The 24,354-nt window shown below is 46.2% G+C and overlaps 1 protein-coding gene across 9 annotated transcripts in view; it reads right to left on the bottom strand.

Moving 5' to 3' along the window:
- The window catches only part of herc2 (HECT and RLD domain containing E3 ubiquitin protein ligase 2), a 183,060-nt gene that overhangs the window by 148,336 nt on the left and 10,370 nt on the right, over positions 1–24,354 (bottom strand). For 7 of the 9 annotated variants that reach the window (XM_031838148.1, XM_031838142.1, XM_031838141.1 and 4 more), the window contains 8 exons: positions 16,666–16,888; positions 16,361–16,461; positions 15,010–15,151; positions 14,787–14,891; positions 13,758–13,929; positions 9,287–9,460; positions 7,694–7,714; positions 2,904–3,092 (listed from right to left, as the gene is read on the bottom strand). In XM_031838148.1, coding sequence (XP_031694008.1) covers positions 2,904–3,092; positions 7,694–7,714; positions 9,287–9,460; positions 13,758–13,929; positions 14,787–14,891; positions 15,010–15,151; positions 16,361–16,461; positions 16,666–16,888 — 1,127 coding nt within the window. The remainder of the gene's footprint in view (positions 1–2,903; positions 3,093–7,693; positions 7,715–9,286; positions 9,461–13,757; positions 13,930–14,786; positions 14,892–15,009; positions 15,152–16,360; positions 16,462–16,665; positions 16,889–24,354) is intronic. The other 2 variants (XM_031838139.1, XM_031838145.1) reach the window with 2 other exon arrangements.

Here is a 24,354-nt window from a genome sequence, read left to right as displayed (position 1 = left end):
CCCACTATACTCCATGCTCCCACTATACTCCATTATAATGTATGTATTCAAGGGGCTCCCACTATACTCCATGCTCCCACTATACTCCATTATAATGTATGTATTCAAGGGGCTCCCACTATACTCCATTATAATGTATGTATTCAAGGGGCTCCCACTATACTCCATGCTCCCACTATACTCCATTATAATGTATGTATTCAAGGTGCTCCCACTATACTCCATGCTCCCACTATACTCCATTATAATGTATGTATTCAAGGTGCTCCCACTATAGTCCATTATAATGTATGTATTCAAGGTGCTCCCACTATACTCCATGCTCCCACTATACTCCATGCTCCCACTATACTCCATTATAATGTATGTATTCAAGGTGCTCCCACTATACTCCATTATAATGTATGTATTCAAGGGGCTCCCACTATACTCCATTATAATGTATGTATTCAAGGGGCTCCCACTATACTCCATTATAATGTATGTATTCAAGGGGCTCCCACTATACTCCATTATAATGTATGTATTCAAGGGGCTCCCACTATACTCCATTATAATGTATGTATTCAAGGGGCTCCCACTATACTCCATTATAATGTATGTATTCAAGGGGCTCCCACTATACTCCATTATAATGTATGTATTCAAGGGGCTCCCACTATACTCCATGCTCCCACTATACTCCATTATAATGTATGTATTCAAGGGGCTCCCACTATACTCCATGCTCCCACTATACTCCATTATAATGTATGTATTCAAGGTGCTCCCACTATACTCCATTATAATGTATGTATTCAAGGGGCTCCCACTATACTCCATTATAATGTATGTATTCAAGGGGCTCCCACTATACTCCATTATAATGTATGTATTCAAGGGGCTCCCACTATACTCCATTATAATGTATGTATTCAAGGGGCTCCCACTATACTCCATTATAATGTATGTATTCAAGGGGCTCCCACTATACTCCATTATAATGTATGTATTCAAGGGGCTCCCACTATACTCCATGCTCCCACTATACTCCATTATAATGTATGTATTCAAGGGGCTCCCACTATACTCCATGCTCCCACTATACTCCATTATAATGTATGTATTCAAGGTGCTCCCACTATACTCCATTATAATGTATGTATTCAAGGGGCTCCCACTATACTCCATTATAATGTATAAATTTCCACCCTACTACTCATAAAAGCATATTTAGAACCTGTTTTATTAAAAAACATAAAATACTGTCAAATACAAGCATTTCACTGTAAGGTCTACTACACCTGTTGTATTCAGCATTTCACTGTAAGGTCTACTACACCTGTTGTATTCACTGTAAGGTCTACTACACCTGTTGTATTCAGCATTTCACTGTAAGGTCTACTACACCTGTTGTATTCACTGTAAGGTCTACTACACCTGTTGTATTCACTGTGAGGTCTACTACACCTGTTGTATTCACTGTCAGGTCTACTACACCTGTTGTATTCACTGTCAGGTCTACTACACCTGTTGTATTCACTGTCAGGTCTACTACACCTGTTGTATTCACTGTCAGGTCTACTACACCTGTTGTATTCACTGTCAGGTCTACTACACCTGTTGTATTCACTGTCAGGTCTACTACACCTGTTGTATTCACTGTCAGGTCTACTACACCTGTTGTATTCACTGTCAGGTCTACTACACCTGTTGTATTCACTGTCAGGTCTACTACACCTGTTGTATTCACTGTCAGGTCTACTACACCTGTTGTATTCACTGTCAGGTCTACTACACCTGTTGTATTCACTGTCAGGTCTACTACACCTGTTGTATTCACTGTCAGGTCTACTACACCTGTTGTATTCACTGTCAGGTCTACTACACCTGTTGTATTCACTGTCAGGTCTACTACACCTGTTGTATTCACTGTCAGGTCTACTACACCTGTTGTATTCACTGTCAGGTCTACTACACCTGTTGTATTCACTGTCAGGTCTACTACACCTGTTGTATTCACTGTCAGGTCTACTACACCTGTTGTATTCACTGTCAGGTCTACTACACCTGTTGTATTCACTGTCAGGTCTACTACACCTGTTGTATTCACTGTCAGGTCTACTACACCTGTTGTATTCACTGTCAGGTCTACTACACCTGTTGTATTCACTGTCAGGTCTACTACACCTGTTGTATTCACTGTCAGGTCTACTACACCTGTTGTATTCACTGTCAGGTCTACTACACCTGTTGTATTCACTGTCAGGTCTACTACACCTGTTGTATTCACTGTCAGGTCTACTACACCTGTTGTATTCACTGTCAGGTCTACTACACCTGTTGTATTCACTGTCAGGTCTACTACACCTGTTGTATTCACTGTCCTGTCAGGTCTACTACACCTGTTGTATTCACTGTCAGGTCTACTACACCTGTTGTATTCACTGTCAGGTCTACTACACCTGTTGTATTCACTGTCAGGTCTACTACACCTGTTGTATTCACTGTCAGGTCTACTACACCTGTTGTATTCACTGTCAGGTCTACTACACCTGTTGTATTCATCATGTGACTAATAACATTTGATTTTTATTTGAAATACGTCATAGCGTCAAAACATTTACAAATATTGTGATATGATATTTTGGCCATATCACCCAGCCCTAAAAGGAATGAGCTCCAGTGAGTGACTGCTTCCTACCAGTGTGGTGACAGAATGAGCTCCAGTGAGTGACTGCTTCCTACCAGTGTGGTGACAGAATGAGCTCCGGTGAGTGACTGCTTCCTACCAGTGTGGTGACAGAATGAGCTCCAGTGAGTGACTGCTTCCTACCAGTGTGGTGACAGAATGAGCTCCAGTGAGTGACTGCTTCCTACCAGTGTGGTGACAGAATGAGCTCCAGTGAGTGACTGCTTCCTACCAGTGTGGTGCTCTTGTAGTTCTGTGTGTAGACGGCTCCGCTGCTGGCCAGGATGAGGAAGCCCTTCTCGGAACAGACTACCTGGGAAACCCCCAGGCCTGACAGGGCCTTGCACTGCACAGGACCGTTCACGTTGGCATACAGCTTCCAGCCTAGCAACCCCCAGCCAATCACCTCCTGCAGAGTGCCCTGGGAGCAGGAGAGACAGGGTTAATGCAGCGATGCCATTGGTGCTTCAGTGGTCTACACAGTATGATGAGTTTAAGTAGCATTGAAGAGGTTAACAGAAAAGGATATTCTCTGATGGAGAATACAGTTGAATATAAATTATATTCTAATATAACATCTGGTACTTCAGTAGGGAGAAATCACCTGACCATGTATGAGGTGAACATGGCAAAGGAAAAGCCTTGTAGCCAAAGGCATCAACTATCAAACAGGTATATTCATCTCTCTGGAAAGCTCTCAAAGGCTGGCTGCATCATGCTCTCTAATCACATTTTATTGGTCAACGCATCCCCATGAGAAGGGACTTCTAGGGCAAACATTATTTCACCTTTATTTAACCAGGTGATTATTTTACAACTGAGACCTGGCCAAGATAGAGCAAAGCAGTACGACACAAACAACAGAGTTACACATGGAATAAACAAACATGCAGTCAATAACACAATAGAAAAGGTACAGTGTGTGCAAATGAGGTAAGATAAGGGAGGAAAGGAAATAAATAGGCCGTAGTGGCAAAATAATTACAATATAGTATTAAACACTGGAGTGAATAGATGTGCAGATGATGATTGTGCAAGTAGAGATAAAAATCAGATGTTATTGGTCACATACACATGGTTAGCAGATGTTAATGGTCACATGGGGCGGCAGGGCAGCCTAGTGGTTAGAGCGTTGGACTAGTAACCGGAAGGTTGCAAGATGGAATCCCCGAGCTGACCAGGTACAAATCTGTCGTTCTGCCCCTGAACAGGCAGTTAACCCAGTGTTCCTAGGCCAGTTAACCCACTGTTCCTAGACCAGTTAACCCACTGTTCCTAGGCCGTCATTATAAATAAGAATTTGTTCTTAACTGACTTGCCTGGTTAAATAAAGGTAAAATAAAACACACATAGACATGGTTATGTCATATTATTATAGAGACAGTAGATCTAGCTGGTCTGTCATATTATTATAGAGACAGTAGATCTAGCTGGTCTGTCATATTATTATAGAGACAGTAGATCTAGCTGGTCTGTCATATTATTATAGAGACAGTAGATCTAGCTGGTCTGTCATATTATTATAGAGACAGTAGATCTAGCTGGTCTGTCATATTATTATAGAGACAGTAGATCTAGCTGGTCTGTCATATTATTATAGAGACAGTAGATCTAGCTGGTCTGTCATATTATTATAGAGACAGTAGATCTAGCTGGTCTGTCATATTATTATAGAGACAGTAGATCTAGCTGGTCTGTCATCATTTAATAGATACAGTATATCTAGCTGGTCTGTCATATTATTATAGAGACAGTAGATCTAGCTGGTCTGTCATCATTTAATAGATACAGTATATCTAGCTGGTCTGTCATATTATTATAGAGACAGTAGATCTAGCTGGTCTGTCATCATTTAATAGATACAGTATATCTAGCTGGTCTGTCATATTATAATAGAGACAGTAGATCTCGCTGGTCTGTCATATTATTATAGCGACAGTCGATCTAGCTGGTCTGTCATATTATAATAGCGACAGTAGATCTACCTGGTCTGTCATATTATAATAGAGACAGTAGATCTAGCTGGTCTGTCATATTATAATAGAGACAGTAGATCTAGCTGGTCTGTCATCATTTAATAGATACAGTATATCTAGCTGGTCTGTCATATTATTATAGAGACAGTAGATCTAGCTGGTCTGTCATCATTTAATAGATACAGTATATCTAGCTGGTCTGTCATATTATTATAGAGACAGTAGATCTAGCTGGTCTGTCATCATTTAATAGATACAGTATATCTAGCTGGTCTGTCATATTATTATAGAGACAGTAGATCTAGCTGGTCTGTCATATTATAATAGAGACAGTAGATCTAGCTGGTCTGTCATATTATAATAGAGACAGTAGATCTAGCTGGTCTGTCATATTATAATAGAGACAGTAGATCTAGCTGGTCTGTTATTATATAATAGAGACAGCAAATCAAATCCAAATCAAATCAAATTTTATTTGTCACATACACATGGTTAGCAGATGTTAATGCGAGTGTAGCAAAATGCTTGTGCTTCTAGTTCCGACCATGCAGTAATAACCAACGAGTAATCTAACTCCAGAACTACTACCTTATACACACAAGTGTAAAGGAATGAATAAGAATATGTACATAAAAATATGAATATGTGACGGCCGAACGGCATAGGCAAGATGCAGTAGATGGTATAGAGTATATACACATATGAGATGAGTAATGTAGGGTATGTAAACATTATAATAAGTGGCATTATATAAAGTGACTAGTGATACATTTATTACATACATTTTTCCATTATTAAAGTGGCTGGAGTTGCGTCAGTGTGTTGGCAGCAGCCACTCAATGTTAGTGGTGGCTGTTTAACAGTCTGATGGCCTTGAGATAGAAGCTGTTTTTCAGTCTCTCGGTCCCCAGCTTTGATGCACCTGTACTGACCTCGCCTTCTGGATGATAGCGGGGTGAACAGGCAGTGGCTCGGGTGGTTGTTGTCCTTGATGATCTTTATGGCCTTCCTGTGACATCGGGTGGTGTAGGTGTCCTGGAGGGCAGGTAGTTTGCCCCCGGTGATGCGTTGTGCAGACCTCACTACCCTCTGGAGAGCCTTACGGTTGTGGGCGGAGCAGTTGCCGTACCAGGCGGTGATACAGCCCGACAGGATGCTCATCTGTAAAGGTTTGTGAGTGTTTTGAGTGACAACCCAAATTTCTTCAGCCTCCTGAGGTTGAAGAGGCGCTGCTGCGCCTTCTTCACGATGCTGTATGTGTGGGTGGACCAATTCAGTTTGTCCGTGATGTGTACGCCAAGGAACTTAAAACTTACTACCCTCTCCACTACTATCCCATCGATGTGGATAGGGGGCTGCTCCCTCTGCTGTTTCCTGAAGTCCATGATCATCTCCTTAGTTTTGTTGACGTTGAGTGTGAGGTTATTTTCCTGACACCACACTCCGAGGGCCCTCACCTCCTCCCTGTAGGCCGCCTCGTCGTAGTTGGTACTCAAGCCTACCACTGTAGTGTCGTCCGCAAACTTGATGAATGAGTTGGAGGCGTGCATGGCCACACAGTCATGAGTGAACAGGGAGTACAGGAGAGGGCTGAGAACGGACCCTTGTGGGGCCTTAGTGTTAAGGATCAGAAGGGTGGAGATGTTTCCTACCTTCACCACCTGGGGGGCGGCCCGTCAGGAAGTCCAGGATCCAGTTGCACAGGGCAGGGTCGAGACCCAGGGTCTCAAGCTTAATGATGAGTTGAGGGTACTATGGTGTGAAATGCTGAGCTGAAGTCGATGAACAGCATTCTCACATAGGTATTCCTCTTGTCCAGATGGGTTAGGGCAGTGAGCAGTGTGATTGCGTCGTCTGTGGACCTATTGGGGCGGTAAGCAAATGGTCCCATGTGGAACATATCCCAGTCCACGTGATCGAAGCAATCTTGAAGCGTGGAGTCGGATTGGTCGGACCAGCGTTGAACAGACCTGAGCGCTGGTGCTTGTTTTAGATTCTGTCTATAGGCTGGGAAAAACAAAAATGGAGTCGTGGTCAGCTTTTTAAAAAGGAGGGCGGGGGAGGGCCTTATATGAGTCGCGGAAGTTAGAATGACAACTCCACGTCTCGTTAATCATAAGGCATACACCCCCGCCCTTCTTCTTACCAAAGAGATGCTCTTTCTGTCGACGCGATGCGTGAAGAAACCAGGTGGCTGTACCGACTCCGATAGCGTGTCTCGAGTGAGCCATGTTTCCATGAAACAAAGAACGTTACAATCTCTGATGTCTCTCTGGAAGGCAACCCTTGCTCGGATATCGTCTACCTTGTTGCTAAGAGACTGGACATTGGGGAGTAGTACTCGGGAGCGGTGGGCGATGTGCCAGTCTACGGAGCCTGACCAGAAGACCGCTCTGTCTGCACCTTCAACGGCACCGTTGTTTTGGGTCGCCGGCAGGGATTTGATCCATTGTCCTGGGTGACAGGCCAAACAGAGGATCCCCTTCGGGAAAGTCGTATTCCTGGTCGTAATGTTGGCGAGTTGACGTTGCACTTATATCCAATAGTTCCTGCCGACTGTATGTAATAAAGCCTACGATTTCCTGGGGTGACAGTGTAAGAAATAACACATAAAAAGCTAAATACTGCAGTTTCCTAGAAACGCGAAACGAGGCTGCCATCTCTGTCGGCGCAGGAAGCATACTGGGGTGCAAAGGAACAAAAAAATAAATACAAATATGGGGATGAGGGTTGGAAGGGCTATTTGGGCTATGGGATGGGCTATGTACAGGTGCAGTGATCTGTGAGCTGCTCTGACAGCTGATGCTTAAAGTTAGTGAGGGAGATATGAGTCTCCAGCTTCAGTGATTTTTGCAGTTCGTTATAGTTATTGGCAGCAGAAAACTGGAAGGAAAGGCGGCCAAAGGAGGTGTTGGCTTTGGGGATGAAGAGTGAAATATACCAACGTAATCAACACATCCCCAACATATCTTACTGTTTCAAGAATAAACTATATAAAAACATCACATCAAGTCCTTCATGCACAACACATGGCTTCATAATTTACCTGCATGTTGCCATGGTCCTCCAACAGAACGCACAGACAGAGAGAGATGTTAGTAACAGAGTAAAGGCTTCCATTTACAAATCACAACATCCTGACTAGGGCTGCACGATATGTTTTTTTTTCTTCAAATATTGCGATTTTGATCAAAAACACTTCAGTCGCCAGGTTGGCGGAAACAGAACCCCCCCATACGTAAAGAATGCCAGGACAGCGGAAACAGAACCCCCCATACGTAAAGAATGCCAGGACAGCGGAACCAGAACCACAGATACGTAAAGAATGCCAGGACAGCGGAACCAGAACCACAGATACGTAAAGAATGCCAGGACAGCGGAACCAGAACCACAGATACGTAAAGAATGCCAGGACAGCGGAACCAGAACCACAGATACGTAAAGAATGTATGAATGCATGACTGTAAGTGGCTTTGGATAAAAGCGTCTGCTAAATGGCATAAGACATTAATATTATGTTGTTATTATAGAAATAGAATGGTTGGCATGACAATGAATGAAAAAGTCAGTATAGTAGGAGTTGCGACAGAGTAGAAACCAGTGTTGATTAGTATTTCCCAGGGAAACCTAATTACATTTGAATTGAGACGTTAGATTCAGTAAAAAAATAATTAGAATAAAATGGTTTTATTGTTGCACCAGATTGGTGCAGTGAAATGTGTTGTTTTACAATGTCAGACAGTAGTACAGCGTCCCTGGAGCTAATTAGGGTTAAGTGCCTTGCTCAAGGGCACATCGACACATTCTTCACCTTGTCTGCTAGGGGTATTGGAACCAGCGACCTTTCGGTTACCCGACGCTACTCTATAACCGCAAGGCTAGCTGCCGCCCATTTCTTAGAATGTGCTTTACCTATTCCTCTCGAAATTCAGAGCATGACGTTGCACAACAAACATGCTGGCAACGGCCTGTATTAGAGCTAACGTTTCCTAGTCAGATTTGTCCTAGCGCAATAGTCTTTGCTAGCTCAATGCATTTAGCTAGTCTGCTAGCTAGTTAGCAATTAGCAGCTATTGCAAATGTTGAAGTTGCTAAGACTAAGTAAGTAGCCGTTTGCAGAGATAAAGATACAGAAACATGGTTGATGTGAAGAAGTAAAGTTGAAAGCAGCATCGTTCTTGTTTCTTGACTGCATGGTCGAGCTAACAGAAGCGTGCAGACTGAAGCAGCCAAGTGTTCCTGATTGAGTGACAGGGGGTGGGGCTTGGTGTGTCGGAAGCAAGCAGCCACATGAGAGAGGAGGGGGAGACTGGAGTAAGACGACAGAGTACACTATAAAAACGTGCTTTTGAGAAGAAAAAAAATTGCAGCACCTTACGATACGGATATTTCATATGTCGATATCGCAATTTTGATTACAATTTGACTACAATTTGATTCATTGTGCAGCCCTAATCCTGGCTCTTGAGAATTCTCCCCCCAAAAAATGAAAAACCACAGGCCATTAAATCTGAAGAGAGCAGTTGTGAGCCTTACAGATAACTGATCAATGGAAACACTGAAGACAGGAGGCTGAGTAGAGCTGCCTTAACAGTGTACAGCACACAGTAGCAGGGCAAAGTCCACACGGTAGTAGTACCTTGTGGGAGGTAGGGGAGCTGCAGTGCGAGGGGGAGCAGGGGGCGGCCAGGCGGTCCAGGTGAGCCATGATGACCACAGCCGTCTGTCTCAGGTCGATAGCCAAGTCATTGTCCTGGGGCAGCGTCAGGTAGCGCAGGAAACTCTCATTGGGACTCAGAGGGGCCCCCAGGATCTGGAGAGGAAGAACACAGAGAAAACGACTGAACTAAAGGCGGTACAGAGCCTTCAGAAAGGATTCTTATCCTTTGACTTATTCCACATTCTATTGTGCCACAGCTTGGATTCACAATGGATTCAATTGATGTCTCATCCATCTACACACAATACCTCATAATGACTTCACAACACCTCATAATGACAAAGTGAAAACATGTTTTTAGAAATTAAATTCAGAAATATCTCATTTACGTAAGTATTCACACCCCTGAGTCAATACATGTTAGAATCAGGCAGCGCTTGCCATCGATTTTCAAGCTGATTTAAGTCCAACTGTAACTAGCCCACTCAGGAACTTTCAATGTCATCTTGGTAAACAACTCCAGTGTAGATTTGGTGTCTGTTTTAGGTCATTGTCCTGCATCTCCCAGTGTTTGTTGGGAAGCAGACTCCTTCAGTGCCAAAACTAAGGAATTACATACATGTCAAAAAACTAAAACAAATGTTTCCTGATCTTATATCTCTCAGATATAGGACAGACACTTGTCATGACGTTGCCCTCTTTGGGTACAGCAAGCCCCATCCCCCTCTCCCTGCCTCCTACAACTAGGCTGCTGTGGTCAGAGAGGTCGTAAATTCCAGGAAGATCCTGCCTCATGGCCACAGTATAGAGACCGAGTGAAGTGTCATAGAGAACAAGATCATTTATTCCACCTCACAGAACTTGAGGTCCGAACAACATTTATGTTCCGGAGAAAGTATAAAAGATGGGTGAAGAATCCAGCTACGAATTGGTCCGTTTGTTACAACTTGGTGAAGCTCATGGGAGATGGTGGCGCCACATTACCATAACGCTGTTTATATAATCGCCTCAGATATTAGGTTTACATCTAATTGTTGTATAAGAATGAGTGAGGATGATACTGTTTACAACATTTTGGACTGTTTAATGAAGGAAACTCCAATTCCCTTTTGAGTTTAACTAAATCAGAGGACCGCCCATGAGCCCAGTTAGGGTCGGCATCCTGGGACAGGCCCTTTTCTGCAACTCCTGAATAAAACCCCAACTTTGAGAAGTTCTCACTAGACCATGTTTTTCTCCATTAGGAGAGGACGAAGGTTGCAGACCATTGCTGAATCTTTTAACCATCCCATGTGGTTAAACTCTTAGACTATCGATACCGACAGAATAATAACAAGTCTTTGATATTAATTACTAGTCTGCAGCTTCGGAATTCGGTATCATTGAACGCAAAGAACGACAACCGCCGAAACATCCATTCTACAACAACATGAATGAATGTCACTCTGAACTATCCCCTCTAACCACGACAGAGAGAGAGGACGGAAAACTCGCCAACAGAAACTAACTTTTCAGCAGAAATCCCGACGACACCCTGAGCGTAAATATATTGATTGCAATTGTTCCCGAATGAGTGAACGTTCATGTGCAAAGGATTAGCATTTCAATTGTTATAATTAACAACTGTGTGTTGTCTTCAGTCGACCCCCACTTGCCCTTTTGTCTAACAAGCCGCCATGCCGGTTCAGCCCACTAGGGGCACATTCCCCTATCATATCATGTAACCACATTTACCTTGTTGTTTTGTTTATGCATTTCTGTGATTGTTTAGTTAGTTAATAAATGAATTATTTAAGACAATTGATGTATGGATGACTCATAGTGAAGACTGGGTTCGTGCAGATAACCAAACATTTACGACGTTTGGAATGAGACTAACGTGGGGTAAAATAAATAAATAAATCAGAAGACTATTGATCAGATATAAAATATCTGAGAAGTTATATTAGGAAATTATAACTTTGTAATGTGAATATTTTCCTTGGTGCCCCGACTTCCTAGGTAATTAGTTACATGATTAATCAGTTTAATCGCGTAATACTAATTACAGAGTATCTTTGATAAAAACTAAGTCTTCAATTTAATGATAGTAAAGACACGACACACTTCAGAACCAACTTCCCCTAGATTTTTTTTGGGGGGGGGGGGGGGCGCAGTCTGTTGTTCCGTGTAGTGAATCTGTTATTCAATGTGTTTCTATGGGCTAATAGCAGTAAGGACTATCTGTTATTCAATGTGTTTCTAATAGCAGTAAGGACTATCTGTTATTCAATGTGTTTCTATGGGCTAATAGCTGTAAGGACTATCTGTTATTCAATGTGTTTCTATTGCCTAATAGCAGTAAGGACTATCTGTTATTCAATGTGTTTCTATGGGCTAATAGCAGTAAGGACTATCTGTTATTCAATGTGTTTCTAATAGCAGTAAGGACTATCTGTTATTCAATGTGTTTCTAATAGCAGTAAGGACTATCTGTTATTCAATGTGTTTCTATGGGCTAATAGCAGTAAGGACTATCTGTTATTCAATGTGTTTCTATGGGCTAATAGCAGTAAGGACTATCTGTTATTCAATGTGTTTCTATGGGCTAATAGCCGTAAGGACTATCTGTTATTCAATGTGTTTCTATTGGCTAATAGCAGTAAGGACTATCTGTTATTCAATGTGTTTCTATGGGCTAATAGCAGTAAGGACTATCTGTTATTCAATGTGTTTCTATTGGCTAATAGCAGTAAGGACTATCTGTTATTCAATGTGTTTCTATTGGCTAATAGCAGTAAGGACTATCTGTTATTCAATGTGTTTCTATGGGCTAATAGCAGTAAGGACTATCTGTTATTCAATGTGTTTCTATGGGCTAATAGCCGTAAGGACTATCTGTTATTCAATGTGTTTCTATGGGCTAATAGCAGTAAGGACTATCTGTTATTCAATGTGTTTCTATTGGCTAATAGCAGTAAGGACTATCTGTTATTCAATGTGTTTCTATTGGCTAATAGCAGTAAGGACTATCTGTTATTCAATGTGTTTCTATTGGCTAATAGCAGTAAGGCTAAATACAAGTTATCAAATATATACTTTGTCTATATTTTTTTGATACTTCAAAGGGTCTTAAAATCAAATAGCTAAATGATCCTTGGTATGACCTTCTTTAAACAATTATAGATAGCTTAGTAGAACTCATGAAGTAATTTAGGCTTGCCATAACAAAGGGGGTGAATACTTAGACTCAAGACATATAAGCTTTTCGAAAAACATAATTCCACTGACATTATGGGGTTACTGTGTGAAGGCCAATCTAAATGTAATCCATTTTAAAATCAGGCTGTAACAAATAAAAATGTGGATAAAGGGGTGTGAATACTTTAATTATTTTACCTTTATTTAACCAGGCAAGTCACTTAAGAACAAATTCTTATTTTCAATGACAGCCTAGGAACAGTGGGTTAACTGCCTGTTCAAGGGCAGAACGACAGATTTGTACCTCGTCAGCTCGGGGATTCGATCTTGCAACCTTTCGGTTACGAGTCCAACGCTCTAACCACTAGGCTGCCCTGCCGCCTCTACACTCTAACCACTAGGCTGCCCTGCTGCCCCAAGGCACTGTTTCTGCTTAGCTTAGTACTTAATTTAGTTTAGAAGACAAATAAATGGATGTTGATGCAACCCAGGACCAGGAATAGGAAAGTAATGATACCAGGTGTCTCAGAGTGCTGATCTAGGATCAGCTCCCCCATGTCCAGGTCATCTTATTGATTGTGATCTGTGATTGTGGCCCTGTCCGGGGGTGTCCTCGGATGGGGCCACAGTGTCTCCTGACCCCTCCTGTCTCAGCCTCCAGTATTTATGCTGCAGTAGTTTATGTGTCAGGGGGCTGGGGTCAGTTTGTTATATCTGGAGTACTTCTCCTGTCCTATTCGGTGTCCTGTGTGAATCTAAGTGTGCGTTCTCTAATTCTCTCCTTCTTTCTCTCTCTCAGAGGACCTGAGCCCTAGGACCATGCCCCAGGATTACCTGACATGATGACTCCTTGCTGTCCCCAGTCCACCTGGCCATGCTGCTGTTCCAGTTTCAACTGTTCTGCCTTATTATTATTATTCGACCATGCTGGTCATTTATGAACATTTGAACATCTTGGCCATGTTCTGTTATAATCTCCACCCGGCACAGCCAGAAGAGGACTGGACACCCCACATAGCCTGGTTCCTCTCTAGGTTTCTTCCTAGGTTTTGGCCTTTCTAGGGAGTTTTTCCTAGCCACCGTGCTTCTACACCTGCATTGCTTGCTGTTTGGGGTTTTAGGCTGGGTTTCTGTACAGCACTTTGAGATATCAGCTGATGTACGAAGGGCTATATAAATACATTTGATTTGATTTGATCTAAAAAAAGGCTAAACTGATCCTAAATCAGCTTTTACAGAAACGCAATATGAATACAGGCCCTGAGCTCACCTCCATCTCCTCATCGGGGCTGGGTTCCTCCTTGCTGCTGTGGATGTTGTGAAAGCGCTGTAGGAGAGGGAGGAGGGGGGCGCTGGTCCCCTGGGTGGAGCGCTCATTGTCCATCTCCCTGGTCCCACTGTCCCACAGACGCAGCAGTAGCAGCACGGCAGACAGCAGCTGGCTGGAGAGGAGAATAGAGTAGTCAGAGTACCATACTATGGGCATGGTACGTGCTGTCCCACAGACACAGCAACTGGCTGGAGAGGAGAATAGAGTAGTCAGAGTACCATACTATGGGCATGGTACGTGCTGTCCCACACAGACACAGCCGGACAGCAGAGAGCAGCTGGCTGGAGAAGACCGGCCAGAGAGGCCAGGTACTGTATGATATGAGGGCTGTGGTAGGTGCTGTCCCACAGACACAGCAGGACAGCAGCTGGCTGTAGCACCCCCGAGGGGTGTCCCCAACCCCCCAGTCCTAGAATTAAGTATCAGTGTCTCGTCAGGAGGGGTCCTACCTCATAGTGAGTATCAGTGTCTCGTCAGGAGGGGTCCTACCTCATAGTGAGTATCAGTGTCTCGTCAGGAGGGGTCCTACCTCATAGTGAGTATCAGTGTCTCGTCAGGAGGGGTCCTACCTCATAGTGAGTATCAGTGTCTCGTCAGGAGGGGTCCTACCTCATAGTGAGTGTCAGTGTCTCGTCAGGAGGGGTCCTACCTCATAGTGAGTATCAGTGTCTCGTCAGGAGGGGTCCTACCTCATAGTGAGTGTCAGTGTCTCGTCAGGAGGGGTCCTACCTCATAGTGAGTATCAGTGTCTCGTCAGGAGGGGTCCTACCTCATAGTGAGTGTCAGTGTCTCGTCAGGAGGGGTCCTACCTCATAGTGAGTATCAGTGTCTCGTCAGGAGGGGTCCTACCTCATAGTGAGTATCAGTGTCTCGTCAGGAGGGGTCCTACCTCATAGTGAGTATCAGTGTCTCGTCAGGAGGGGTCCTACCTCATAGTGAGTATCAGTGTCTCGTCAGGAGGGGTCCTACCTCAGAGTGCCCCTCTGTACTGCCAGCTCCAGCAGGATGGCCAAGGCCAGGTGTTGGTCCTGTAGTGGGATGCTGCCTTTGGTACTACCACTTCCATGGACGTCACTGAAAACCAACCACAGTTTCAATAACACGTCACTAGAAACCAACCACAGTTTCAGTGACACGTCACTGGCAGATCCATGGACATCACAAGACAAACCAGACAGCAGGTAGTACTGACCTGAGGAACTTAGTGGCTCTCTCCACGACCTCCAGCCAGACAGACGACACGGTGCCCTCGTCAAACAGAGTGGCTTCTGGGAGGGCCCGCAGAGCGTCCAGGGACTCCTGGAGCAGCTCACTGCACAGGTCCGCGTCGTCACCTGATCAAAGCACCAATATGTTAGACACAAGGGACACTGGGGCTGGGAATGACCAGGGACCTCACAATACGATATGATCACCATGCTTAGGCACCAATACGATATGTATTGTGATTCTCACGATCCTATATGTATTACGATGTGATACTGCGATTTGATGTTCAGAACATCTTGCTCTGTTACAAAGACAATAAATAATATGAGAACAGTTGGGCAATGTTGGGCGATGTTGGGCGATGTTGGGCGATGTTGGGCGATTAGGCCTGACTCGCAGGCGACGTTCCAATTCCTCCCAAAGGTGTTCAATGGGGTTGAGGTCAGGGCTCTGTGCAGGCCAGTCAAGTTCTTCAACACGGATCGACAACATTTCTGTATGGATCTCGCTTTGTGTACGGGGATTAACATGCTGAAACAGGAACGGGCCTTCCCCAAACTGTTGCCACATAGTTGGAAGCACAGAATTGTCTAGAATGTCATTGTATGCTGTAGCGTTAAGATTTCCCTTCACTGGAAATAAGGGGCCCGAACCATGAAAAACAGCCCCAGACCTTTATTCCTCCTTCACCAAACTTTACAGTTGGCACTATGCATTTGGGCAGGTAGCGTTCTCCTGGAATCCCCCAAACCCAGATTAGTCCGTCGGACTGCCAGATGGTGAAGCGTGATTCATCGCTCCAGAGTCCAATGACAGTGAGCTTTACACCACTCCAGCCGACGCTTGACATTGCACATGGTGATCTTAGGCTTGTGTGCTGCTGCTGGGCGATGGAAACCCATCGCAGCCGAGGGTAGAAGGGGGCAGGGGAGTGGACAGCCGAGGGTAGAAGGGGGCAGGGGAGTGGACAGCCGAGGGTAGAAGGGGGCAGGGGAGTGGACAGCCGAGGGTAGAAGGGGGCAGGGGAGTGGAAAGCCGAGGGTAGAAGGGGGCAGGGGAGTGGAAAGCCGAGGGTAGAAGGGGGCAGGGGAGTGGACAGCAGAGGGTAGAAGGGGGCAGGGGAGGGGGGACCACGGAGGGTCTGACACTCTGAACCATGTTGACTATGTGATGTCACCAGTAAAGGAGGCTGTCTACAGACTAAGTGAAGGGTTGCGTCTAGACGATGGATAGGAGGCTGTCTACAGACTAAGTGAAGGGTTGTCTAGACGATGGATAGGATGCTGTCTACAGACTAAGTGAAGGGTTGTCTAGACGATGGATAGGATGCTTACCAGACCTCCAGGCTCGTCGTAGGAAGGCAAAGGCGAAGGAGAGAGCTGCTCTGGAGCCGACTCTGGCCAGACCCTCCACGCCCTTGCTGGCTGGCCGGGTGCTAGAGAGAGAGAGACACACCTTTGACCCCAAGATGACACATGACTCAGATCAAGCTGATCATCTAAAGGGGAATGTTTCAGATGAATCACTTGCACTGATGTGGCCCAGTCAGCGTAGCTAACAGTGAGATGACAGAACCATGGCTGCTACTTCCTGTACTATCACTTGCAATACTGGATGAGCGTTTCGGTTTACAGTGTACCTCTTGTTGTCTACGATGGGTGGAGGGGGGCTGGGGGGGCTCTTCCACCGGACCTTGTACTTCTCTTCCATCATGCTGTGGCTCAGGGAGATGAGGTATCTCTCTAGGATGACCAGGCGCTGGCGTAGACGCAGGGCAGACAGCGTGCTCTTAGCCATCTGAGCCGATAGCTTCTGTTGGTCATCTACCAGCACCATCAGACAGTCCTTCAGCTCAGTCTCATCTGAGAGAGACAGAGAGAGACACAGAGAGAGACAGAGAGAGACAGAGAGAGACAGAGAGAGACAGAGAGAGAGAGACAGAGAGAGACAGAGAGAGACAGAGAGAGACAGAGAGAGACAGAGAGAGACAGAGACATCAGGTGCTGTGAGTAGTAGAAATACAGGTTCATTAGCAAACATGATTCCTTATTTTAGGGATAACATTTTGATCCATAAGAGCATAACAAGCTCAGCATCAGATGTTTCAGTATGTCTCTGTGACGGGCCACAACGACTTGTTCCCCACAACGACTTGTTCCCCACAACGACTTGTTCCCCACAACGACTTGTTCCCCACAACGACTTGTTCCCCACAACGACTTGTTCCCCACAACACAACGACTTGTTCCCCACAACAACAAAGCGAATACATGTTTAGACATTTTTGCTAAATTATTGAAAATAAAATACTGAAATGTAAAATATATACTATTCGTCAAACATCTCATTCCAAAATCATGGGCAATATGCTTGTTCTTATTATGGGATGAGTTGTACCGCAGAGTGAAGGAAAAGCAGGCAAAAAGTGCTCAGCATATGGTGGAAATTCTTCAAGAACGTTGGAAAAGCATTCCTCATGAAGCTGGTTGAGAGAATGCCTAGAATGTGCAAAGCTGTGGCTACTTTGGGTAGCTACTTTGAAGAATCCATGTGTTATTTCATAGTTTTGATGTCTTCATTATTATTCTACAATGTAGAAAATAGTAAAAATAAAGAAAAACCCTTGAATGAGTAGGTGTGTCCAAACTTTTGACTGGTACTGTATATATAGCAGCGAACTGACATTATCTAGATACAACACAGACGCTACAAGCTTGGTACACCTGTATTTGGGGGGTTTCTCCCATTCTTCTCTGCAGATTCCCTCAAGCTCCGTCAGGCTGGATGGGGAGCGTCACTGCACAGCTATTTTCAGGTCTCTCCAGAGATGTTCAAATCAGGTTCTGTCTGGGCCACTCAAGGACATTCAGAGACTTGTCCCGAAGCCACTCCTGCATTGTCTTGGCTGTGTGCTTAAGGTTGCTGTGTGCTTAAGGTTGCTGGAAGATGAACCTGATTGGTGGATTTCTGCAGAGATGGTTGTCCTTCTGGAAGGTTCTCCCATCTCCACAGAGGAACTCTGGAGCTCTGTCACCTCCCTGACCAAGGCCCTTCTCCCCCAATTACTCAGTTTGGCTGGGCGGCCAGCTCCAGGAAGGGTCTTGGTGGCTCCAAACTTCTTCCATTTAATAATGATGGAGGTCCCTGTGTTCTTGGGGACCTTCAATGCTGCAGAATGTTTTGGTACCCTTCCCCAGATCTGTACACAATCCTGTCTCGGAGCTCTACAGACAATTCCTTTGACCTCTTGGCTTGGTTTTGGCTCTGACATGCAGTCAACTGTGGTACCTTATATAGACAGATGTGTGCCTTTCAAAATCACATCGAATCAATTGGCCACAATGGACTTTTTTTTTCTCCTTTAACTCCCGTATCTCACATCGTATATAGACTTGTTTCTACTGTATGTTTGTTTCACTCCATGTGTAACTCTGTTGTTGTATGTGTCGAACTGCTTTGCTTTATCTTGGCCAGGTCGCAATTGTAAATGAGAACTTGTTCTCAACTTGCCTACCTGGTTAAATAAAGGTGAAATAAAAAAATAAAAAGTGTAATTAATTTATCACAGGTGAACTCCAATCAAGTCGTACAAACATTTCAAGGATGTACTTTGAACTAGCAACATTATTTTGTCAGACAACTCCACAGCATACTTAAGCAGCTACTATCTCAAAGACAGTACAGTATGGGGAACAGAGATAACGTTAGAGGGTTGTCTGGCTGGCTGTCTGGCTGGCTGAGCAGAGATTAGTCGACCACTTTAAGGAATTAAAAACTATCATAAAAAAAAGTTGAAGTAACATACTTACTAACATACCCAACTGAAATATGTTACTATTTCATAGTTACTTCCTTATTTTTCTATTGCTGTCTGCTGGACCTGGTAGAGACAACGGAATGTTCACTATTTTTAGCTTTGGAATTCCCTTGAAAAAGCAAACGAAATAAAACATCTTTTGAATGTAATGAATGCACTGCTGGCTCTGCACTGCACTGCTGGCTCTGCACTGCACTGCACTGCACTGCACTGCTGGCTCTGCACTGCTGGCTCTGCACTGCTGGCTCTGCACTGCTGGCTCTGCACTGCTGGCTCTGCACTGCTGGCTCTGCACTGCTGGCTCTGCACTGCTGGCTCTGCACTGCTGGCTCTGCACTACTGGCTCTGCACTACTGGCACTGCACTACTGGCACTGCACTGCACTACTGGCTCTGCACTGCTGGCTCTGCACTGCTGGCTCTGCACTGCTGGCTCTGCACTGCTGGCTCTGCACTGCTGGCTCTGCACTGCTGGCTCTGCACTGCTGGCTCTGCACTGCTGGCTCTGCACTGCTGGCTCTGCACTACTGGCTCTGCACTACTGGCTCTGCACTACTGGCTCTGCACTGCACTGCACTGCTGGCTCTGCACTACTGGCTCTGCACTGCACTGCACTACTGGCTCTGCACTGCACTGCACTACTGGCTCTGCACTGCTGGCTCTGCACTGCTGGCTCTGCACTGCTGGCTCTGCACTGCTGGCTCTGCACTGCACTGCTGGCTCTGCACTGCTGGCACTGCACTGCTGGCTCTGCACTGCTGGCTCTGCACTGCTGGCTCTGCACTACTGGCTCTGCACTGCTGGCTCTGCACTACTGGCTCTGCACTGCTGGCTCTGCACTGCTGGCTCTGCACTGCACTGCTCTGCTGGCTCTGCACTACTGGCTCTGCACTGCTGGCTCTGCACTGCACTGCTGGCTCTGCACTGCTGGCTCTGCACTGCTGGCTCTGCACTGCTGGCTCTGCACTGCACTGCTGGCTCTGCACTACTGGCTCTGCACTACTGGCTCTGCACTGCTGGCTCTGCACTACTGGCTCTGCACTACTGGCTCTGCACTGCACTACTGGCTCTGCACTGCACTGCACTACTGGCTCTGCACTGCACTGCACTACTGGCTCTGCACTGCTGGCTCTGCACTGCTGGCTCTGCACTGCTGGCTCTGCACTGCTGGCACTGCTGGCTCTGCACTGCTGGCACTGCACTGCTGGCTCTGCACTGCTGGCTCTGCACTACTGGCTCTGCACTACTGGCTCTGCACTACTGGCTCTGCACTGCTGGCTCTGCACTGCTGGCTCTGCACTGCACTGCTCTGCTGGCTCTGCACTACTGGCTCTGCACTGCTGGCTCTGCACTGCACTGCACTGCTGGCACTGCACTGCTGGCTCTGCACTGCTGGCTCTGCACTGCACTGCTGGCTCTGCACTACTGGCTCTGCACTGCTGGCTCTGCACTGCTGGCTCTGCACTACTGGCTCTGCTGGCTCTGCACTGCTGGCACTGCTGGCTCTGCACTGCTGGCACTGCTGGCTCTGCACTGCTGGCTCTGCACTGCTGGCTCTGCACTGCTGGCTCTGCACTGCTGGCTCTGCACTGCACTGCTGGCTCTGCACTGCACTGCTGGCTCTGCACTGCACTGCTGGCTCTGCACTGCACTGCTGGCTCTGCACTGCACTGCTGGCTCTGCACTGCACTGCTGGCTCTGCACTGCACTGCTGGCTCTGCACTGCACTGCTGGCTCTGCACTGCACTGCTGGCTCTGCACTGCACTGCTGGCTCTGCACTGCTGGCTCTGCACTGCTGGCTCTGCACTGCTGGCTCTGCACTGCTGGCTCTGCACTGCTGGCTCTGCACTGCACTGCTGGCTCTGCACTACTGGCTCTGCACTGCTGGCTCTGCACTACTGGCACTGCACTGCTGGCTCTGCACTGCTGGCTCTGCACTGCTGGCTCTGCACTACTGGCTCTGCACTACTGGCTCTGCACTACTGGCTCTGCACTACTGGCTCTGCACTACTGGCTCTGCACTGCACTGCACTGCTGGCTCTGCACTGCTGGCTCTGCACTGCACTGCTGGCTCTGCACTGCACTGCTGGCTCTGCACTGCACTGCTGGCTCTGCACTGCACTGCTGGCTCTGCACTGCACTGCTGGCTCTGCACTGCACTGCTGGCTCTGCACTGCACTGCTGGCTCTGCACTGCACTGCTGGCTCTGCACTGCACTGCTGGCTCTGCACTGCACTGCTGGCTCTGCACTGCTGGCTCTGCACTGCTGGCTCAGCACTGCTGGCTCAGCACTGCTGGCTCAGCACTACTGGCTCAGCACTACTGGCTCAGCACTACTGGCAAGCACACAGTACTATAATCAGGACTGGACAGGAGAGAACAGGGGCCACCCGGCTGGGCTGGTCCAGACAAGGACTCCCACCACCAAGTGCTTAATGCTTATCTCCTGCAGCCAGACATGCACCACCATGCTGCCACACCCAGCCCTGTGGATTGGAAACAGAGAAAGAAACCGACCGAGGCGCCAACATGGATCCCCACACATATCTACAATACAATACTGTTATCGTGTGTGTGTAGGTTACGTGTGTAAGCATGTGTCTGTGCCTGTGTGTGTGTCTCTTCACAGTCCCCGCTGTTCCATAAGGTGTATTTGTATTTATAAATCTGATTCTCCTGCTGCATCTAGGTCTAGACACAGCAGAGCATACCGTGGGGGTTTGGGGATAAGACTAGACCCAGCAGAGCATAACATGGGTTTTGGGGATAGGACCAGACCAGACCCAGCAGAGCATACTGTGGGGGTTTGGGGATAGGACCAGACTAGACCCAGCAGAGCATAACATGGGTTTTGGGGATAGGACCAGACTAGACACAGCAGAGCATACCGTGGGGGTTTGGGGATAAGACTAGACCCAGCAGAGCATACCGTGGGGGTTTGGGGATAGGACCAGACCAGACCCAGCAGAGCATACTGTGGGGGTTTGGGGATAAGACTAGACCCAGCAGAGCATACCGTGGGGGTTTGGGGATAGGACCAGACTAGACCCAGCAGAGCATACCGTGGGGGTTGGTGCTGGAGTTGGAGTGGTACCCAAATGAAACACTAGACATAACCGTCCTGGCCTGCAGTCTGTCCAGTCATTTGATAGTCCAGTCACACCTCACGTGCCAGGAGAGGCACACCAGCAGGAGACAGCCAGGTGGGGAAAGGATCACTATTCCAATATCCCAGTCACATGTAGAAGTGGAGAGTCCATTAACATTACACTATCCTCTGGGCTTGTATGCAAAAAATACAAAAAAGCAGCTACAACATCTGATGTCAGAAGTGCAATTAGCAAGAGATGCATTATTTAAAACCATGATTGTGATGATTTCGTCTGAGACAACATCTCAGACCGAGACAACAACATCTCCGACCGAAACAGCAGCCTACAAGCAGTAAGCAGGTTGAAGACTCGAGTCAAGTAGGGTCGCACATATTCAGGAGTTGGAAACTTTCCGTGGAAATTAACGGGAATATATGGGAATTAATATTAATACCATTTAAAATGTAGATGTTTATACCATTGGATATTTTTACCTTAACATAAGTATACAATTGCAAATGATTAATTCCTTCCAATAGAAAAAAACTAAACAATTTAGTTACAAATTTAACTTTAAATGAGTTGACTCTTCACATGGGATGATTTCACTGTACAACAAAGCAAATATTGAATGATCCACAATGATCCATCGCATCTCCCAACATACATCTGTAAAATGATAGTCTAGAAACGAAAGCTTTGGTTGTCTTCCTCTCAGGCTTCCATGTCTTCTCCCTGGACCTCCTCAATGTCCACCTCTTGAACATCAGACTCCCGGGCCTCATCTTCACTGTCACTTTCCAACCTTGAGGATGGGTCATTGTCAGGCTCAAAAAGCTTCAAATTTGCCCGGATGGCCAGCAATGTTTCAACCCTTGTATTGGTCAGCCTGTTGCGTGCTTTGGTGTGTGTGTTCCCAAACAAGGACCAGTTGCGCTCTGTGGGGGCTGATGTTGGTGGGATTTGGAGGATGATGGAGGCAACAGGGGAAAGAGCCTCAGATCCACAAAGTCCCTTCCACCAGGTGGTTGATGAGATCTGTTGGCACGACTGCCATATTGTATCTAAATGCCAAATGCTTGGAAGTGTACTTCGCCAGACTGCCAAGAACCTTGTCTTCATCCAGGCCAAGGTGGGGAGACACGGCAGTGATGACACCATAGGCCTTGTTGATCTCTGCACCAGACAGGATGCTCTTGCCAGCATACTTGGGATCCAACATCTACCCTGCGGTGTGGTTGGGCTTTAGGCAGAAGTCTTCATGCTTTTTGATGTATTCCAGAACTGCAGTTTCCTCTGCTTGGAGCAACAGTGAAGTGGGCAGGGAAGTATGGATTTATTATCTTACATCTGCAAGCGGAGTCTGAACATCAGATAGGATGGCATTGTCTCCTTCATTCCGTGTAATGGCTACTGCTATAGGTTTCAGGCGTTTCAGGCTGCTTACCACTCTCTCCAAAATACATCATCCAGGAGGATCCTCTTGATGGGGCTGTCCATATTGGCAGACTGTGAAATGGCCATTTCTTGGAGAGACTCTTTCCCTCCAGGAGACTGTTAAACATGATGACAACACCACCCCAACGGGTGTTGCTGGGCAGCTTCAATCTGGTGCTCTTGTTCTTCTCACTTTGCTTGGTGAGGTAGAATGCTGCTATAACTTGATGACCCTTCTCATACCTAACCATTTCCTTGGCTCTCTTGTAGTGTATCCACTGTATCATTGCCATGATGTCCTTGAGGGGCAGATTCCATGCATGAGCAGCACAGCCAATGGATGTGATGTGAGGGTAGGACTCCTCCACTTTAGACCAAGCAGCCTTCATGTTCGCAGCATTGTCTGTCACCAGTGCAAATACCTTCTGTGGTCCAAGGTCATTGATGACTGCCTTCAGCTCATCTGCAATGTAGAGACCGGTGTGTCTGTTGTCCCTTGTGTCTGTGCTCTTGTAGAATACTGGTTGAGGGGTGGAGATGATGTAGTTAATTATTCCTTGCCCACGAACATTCGACCACCCATCAGGGATGATTGCAATACAATCTGCTTTCTCTATGATTTGCTTGACCTTCACTTGAACTCTGAACTCTGCATCCAGCAAATGAGTAGATAAAGCATGTCTGGTTGGAGGGGTGTATGCTGGGCGAAGAACGTTCAGAAATCTCTTCCAATACACATTGCCTGTGAGCATCAGAGGTGAATCAGTTGCATACACAGCTCGAGCAGGACATTCATCAGCATTTCTCTGACTACGTTCCTCCATTGAGTCATAAACACTTCTGATTCCAGGAGGACCATGAGCTGTTGCTATCGATAAGGTGTCTGATTCATAATTTTCACCTCGAATAGAAGTAGAGAGACTTTTGTCAGAGGTTGCTTGTTGTGAGCTCTGAGGGAACTTTATGCACTTGGCCAGATGAT

This window comes from Oncorhynchus kisutch, linkage group LG13 (genome assembly GCF_002021735.2).
Source record: "Oncorhynchus kisutch isolate 150728-3 linkage group LG13, Okis_V2, whole genome shotgun sequence".
In the NCBI taxonomy this organism is placed as follows: Eukaryota; Metazoa; Chordata; class Actinopteri; order Salmoniformes; family Salmonidae; genus Oncorhynchus; species Oncorhynchus kisutch.
This window is presented reverse-complemented; position numbering and strand designations above follow the sequence as displayed.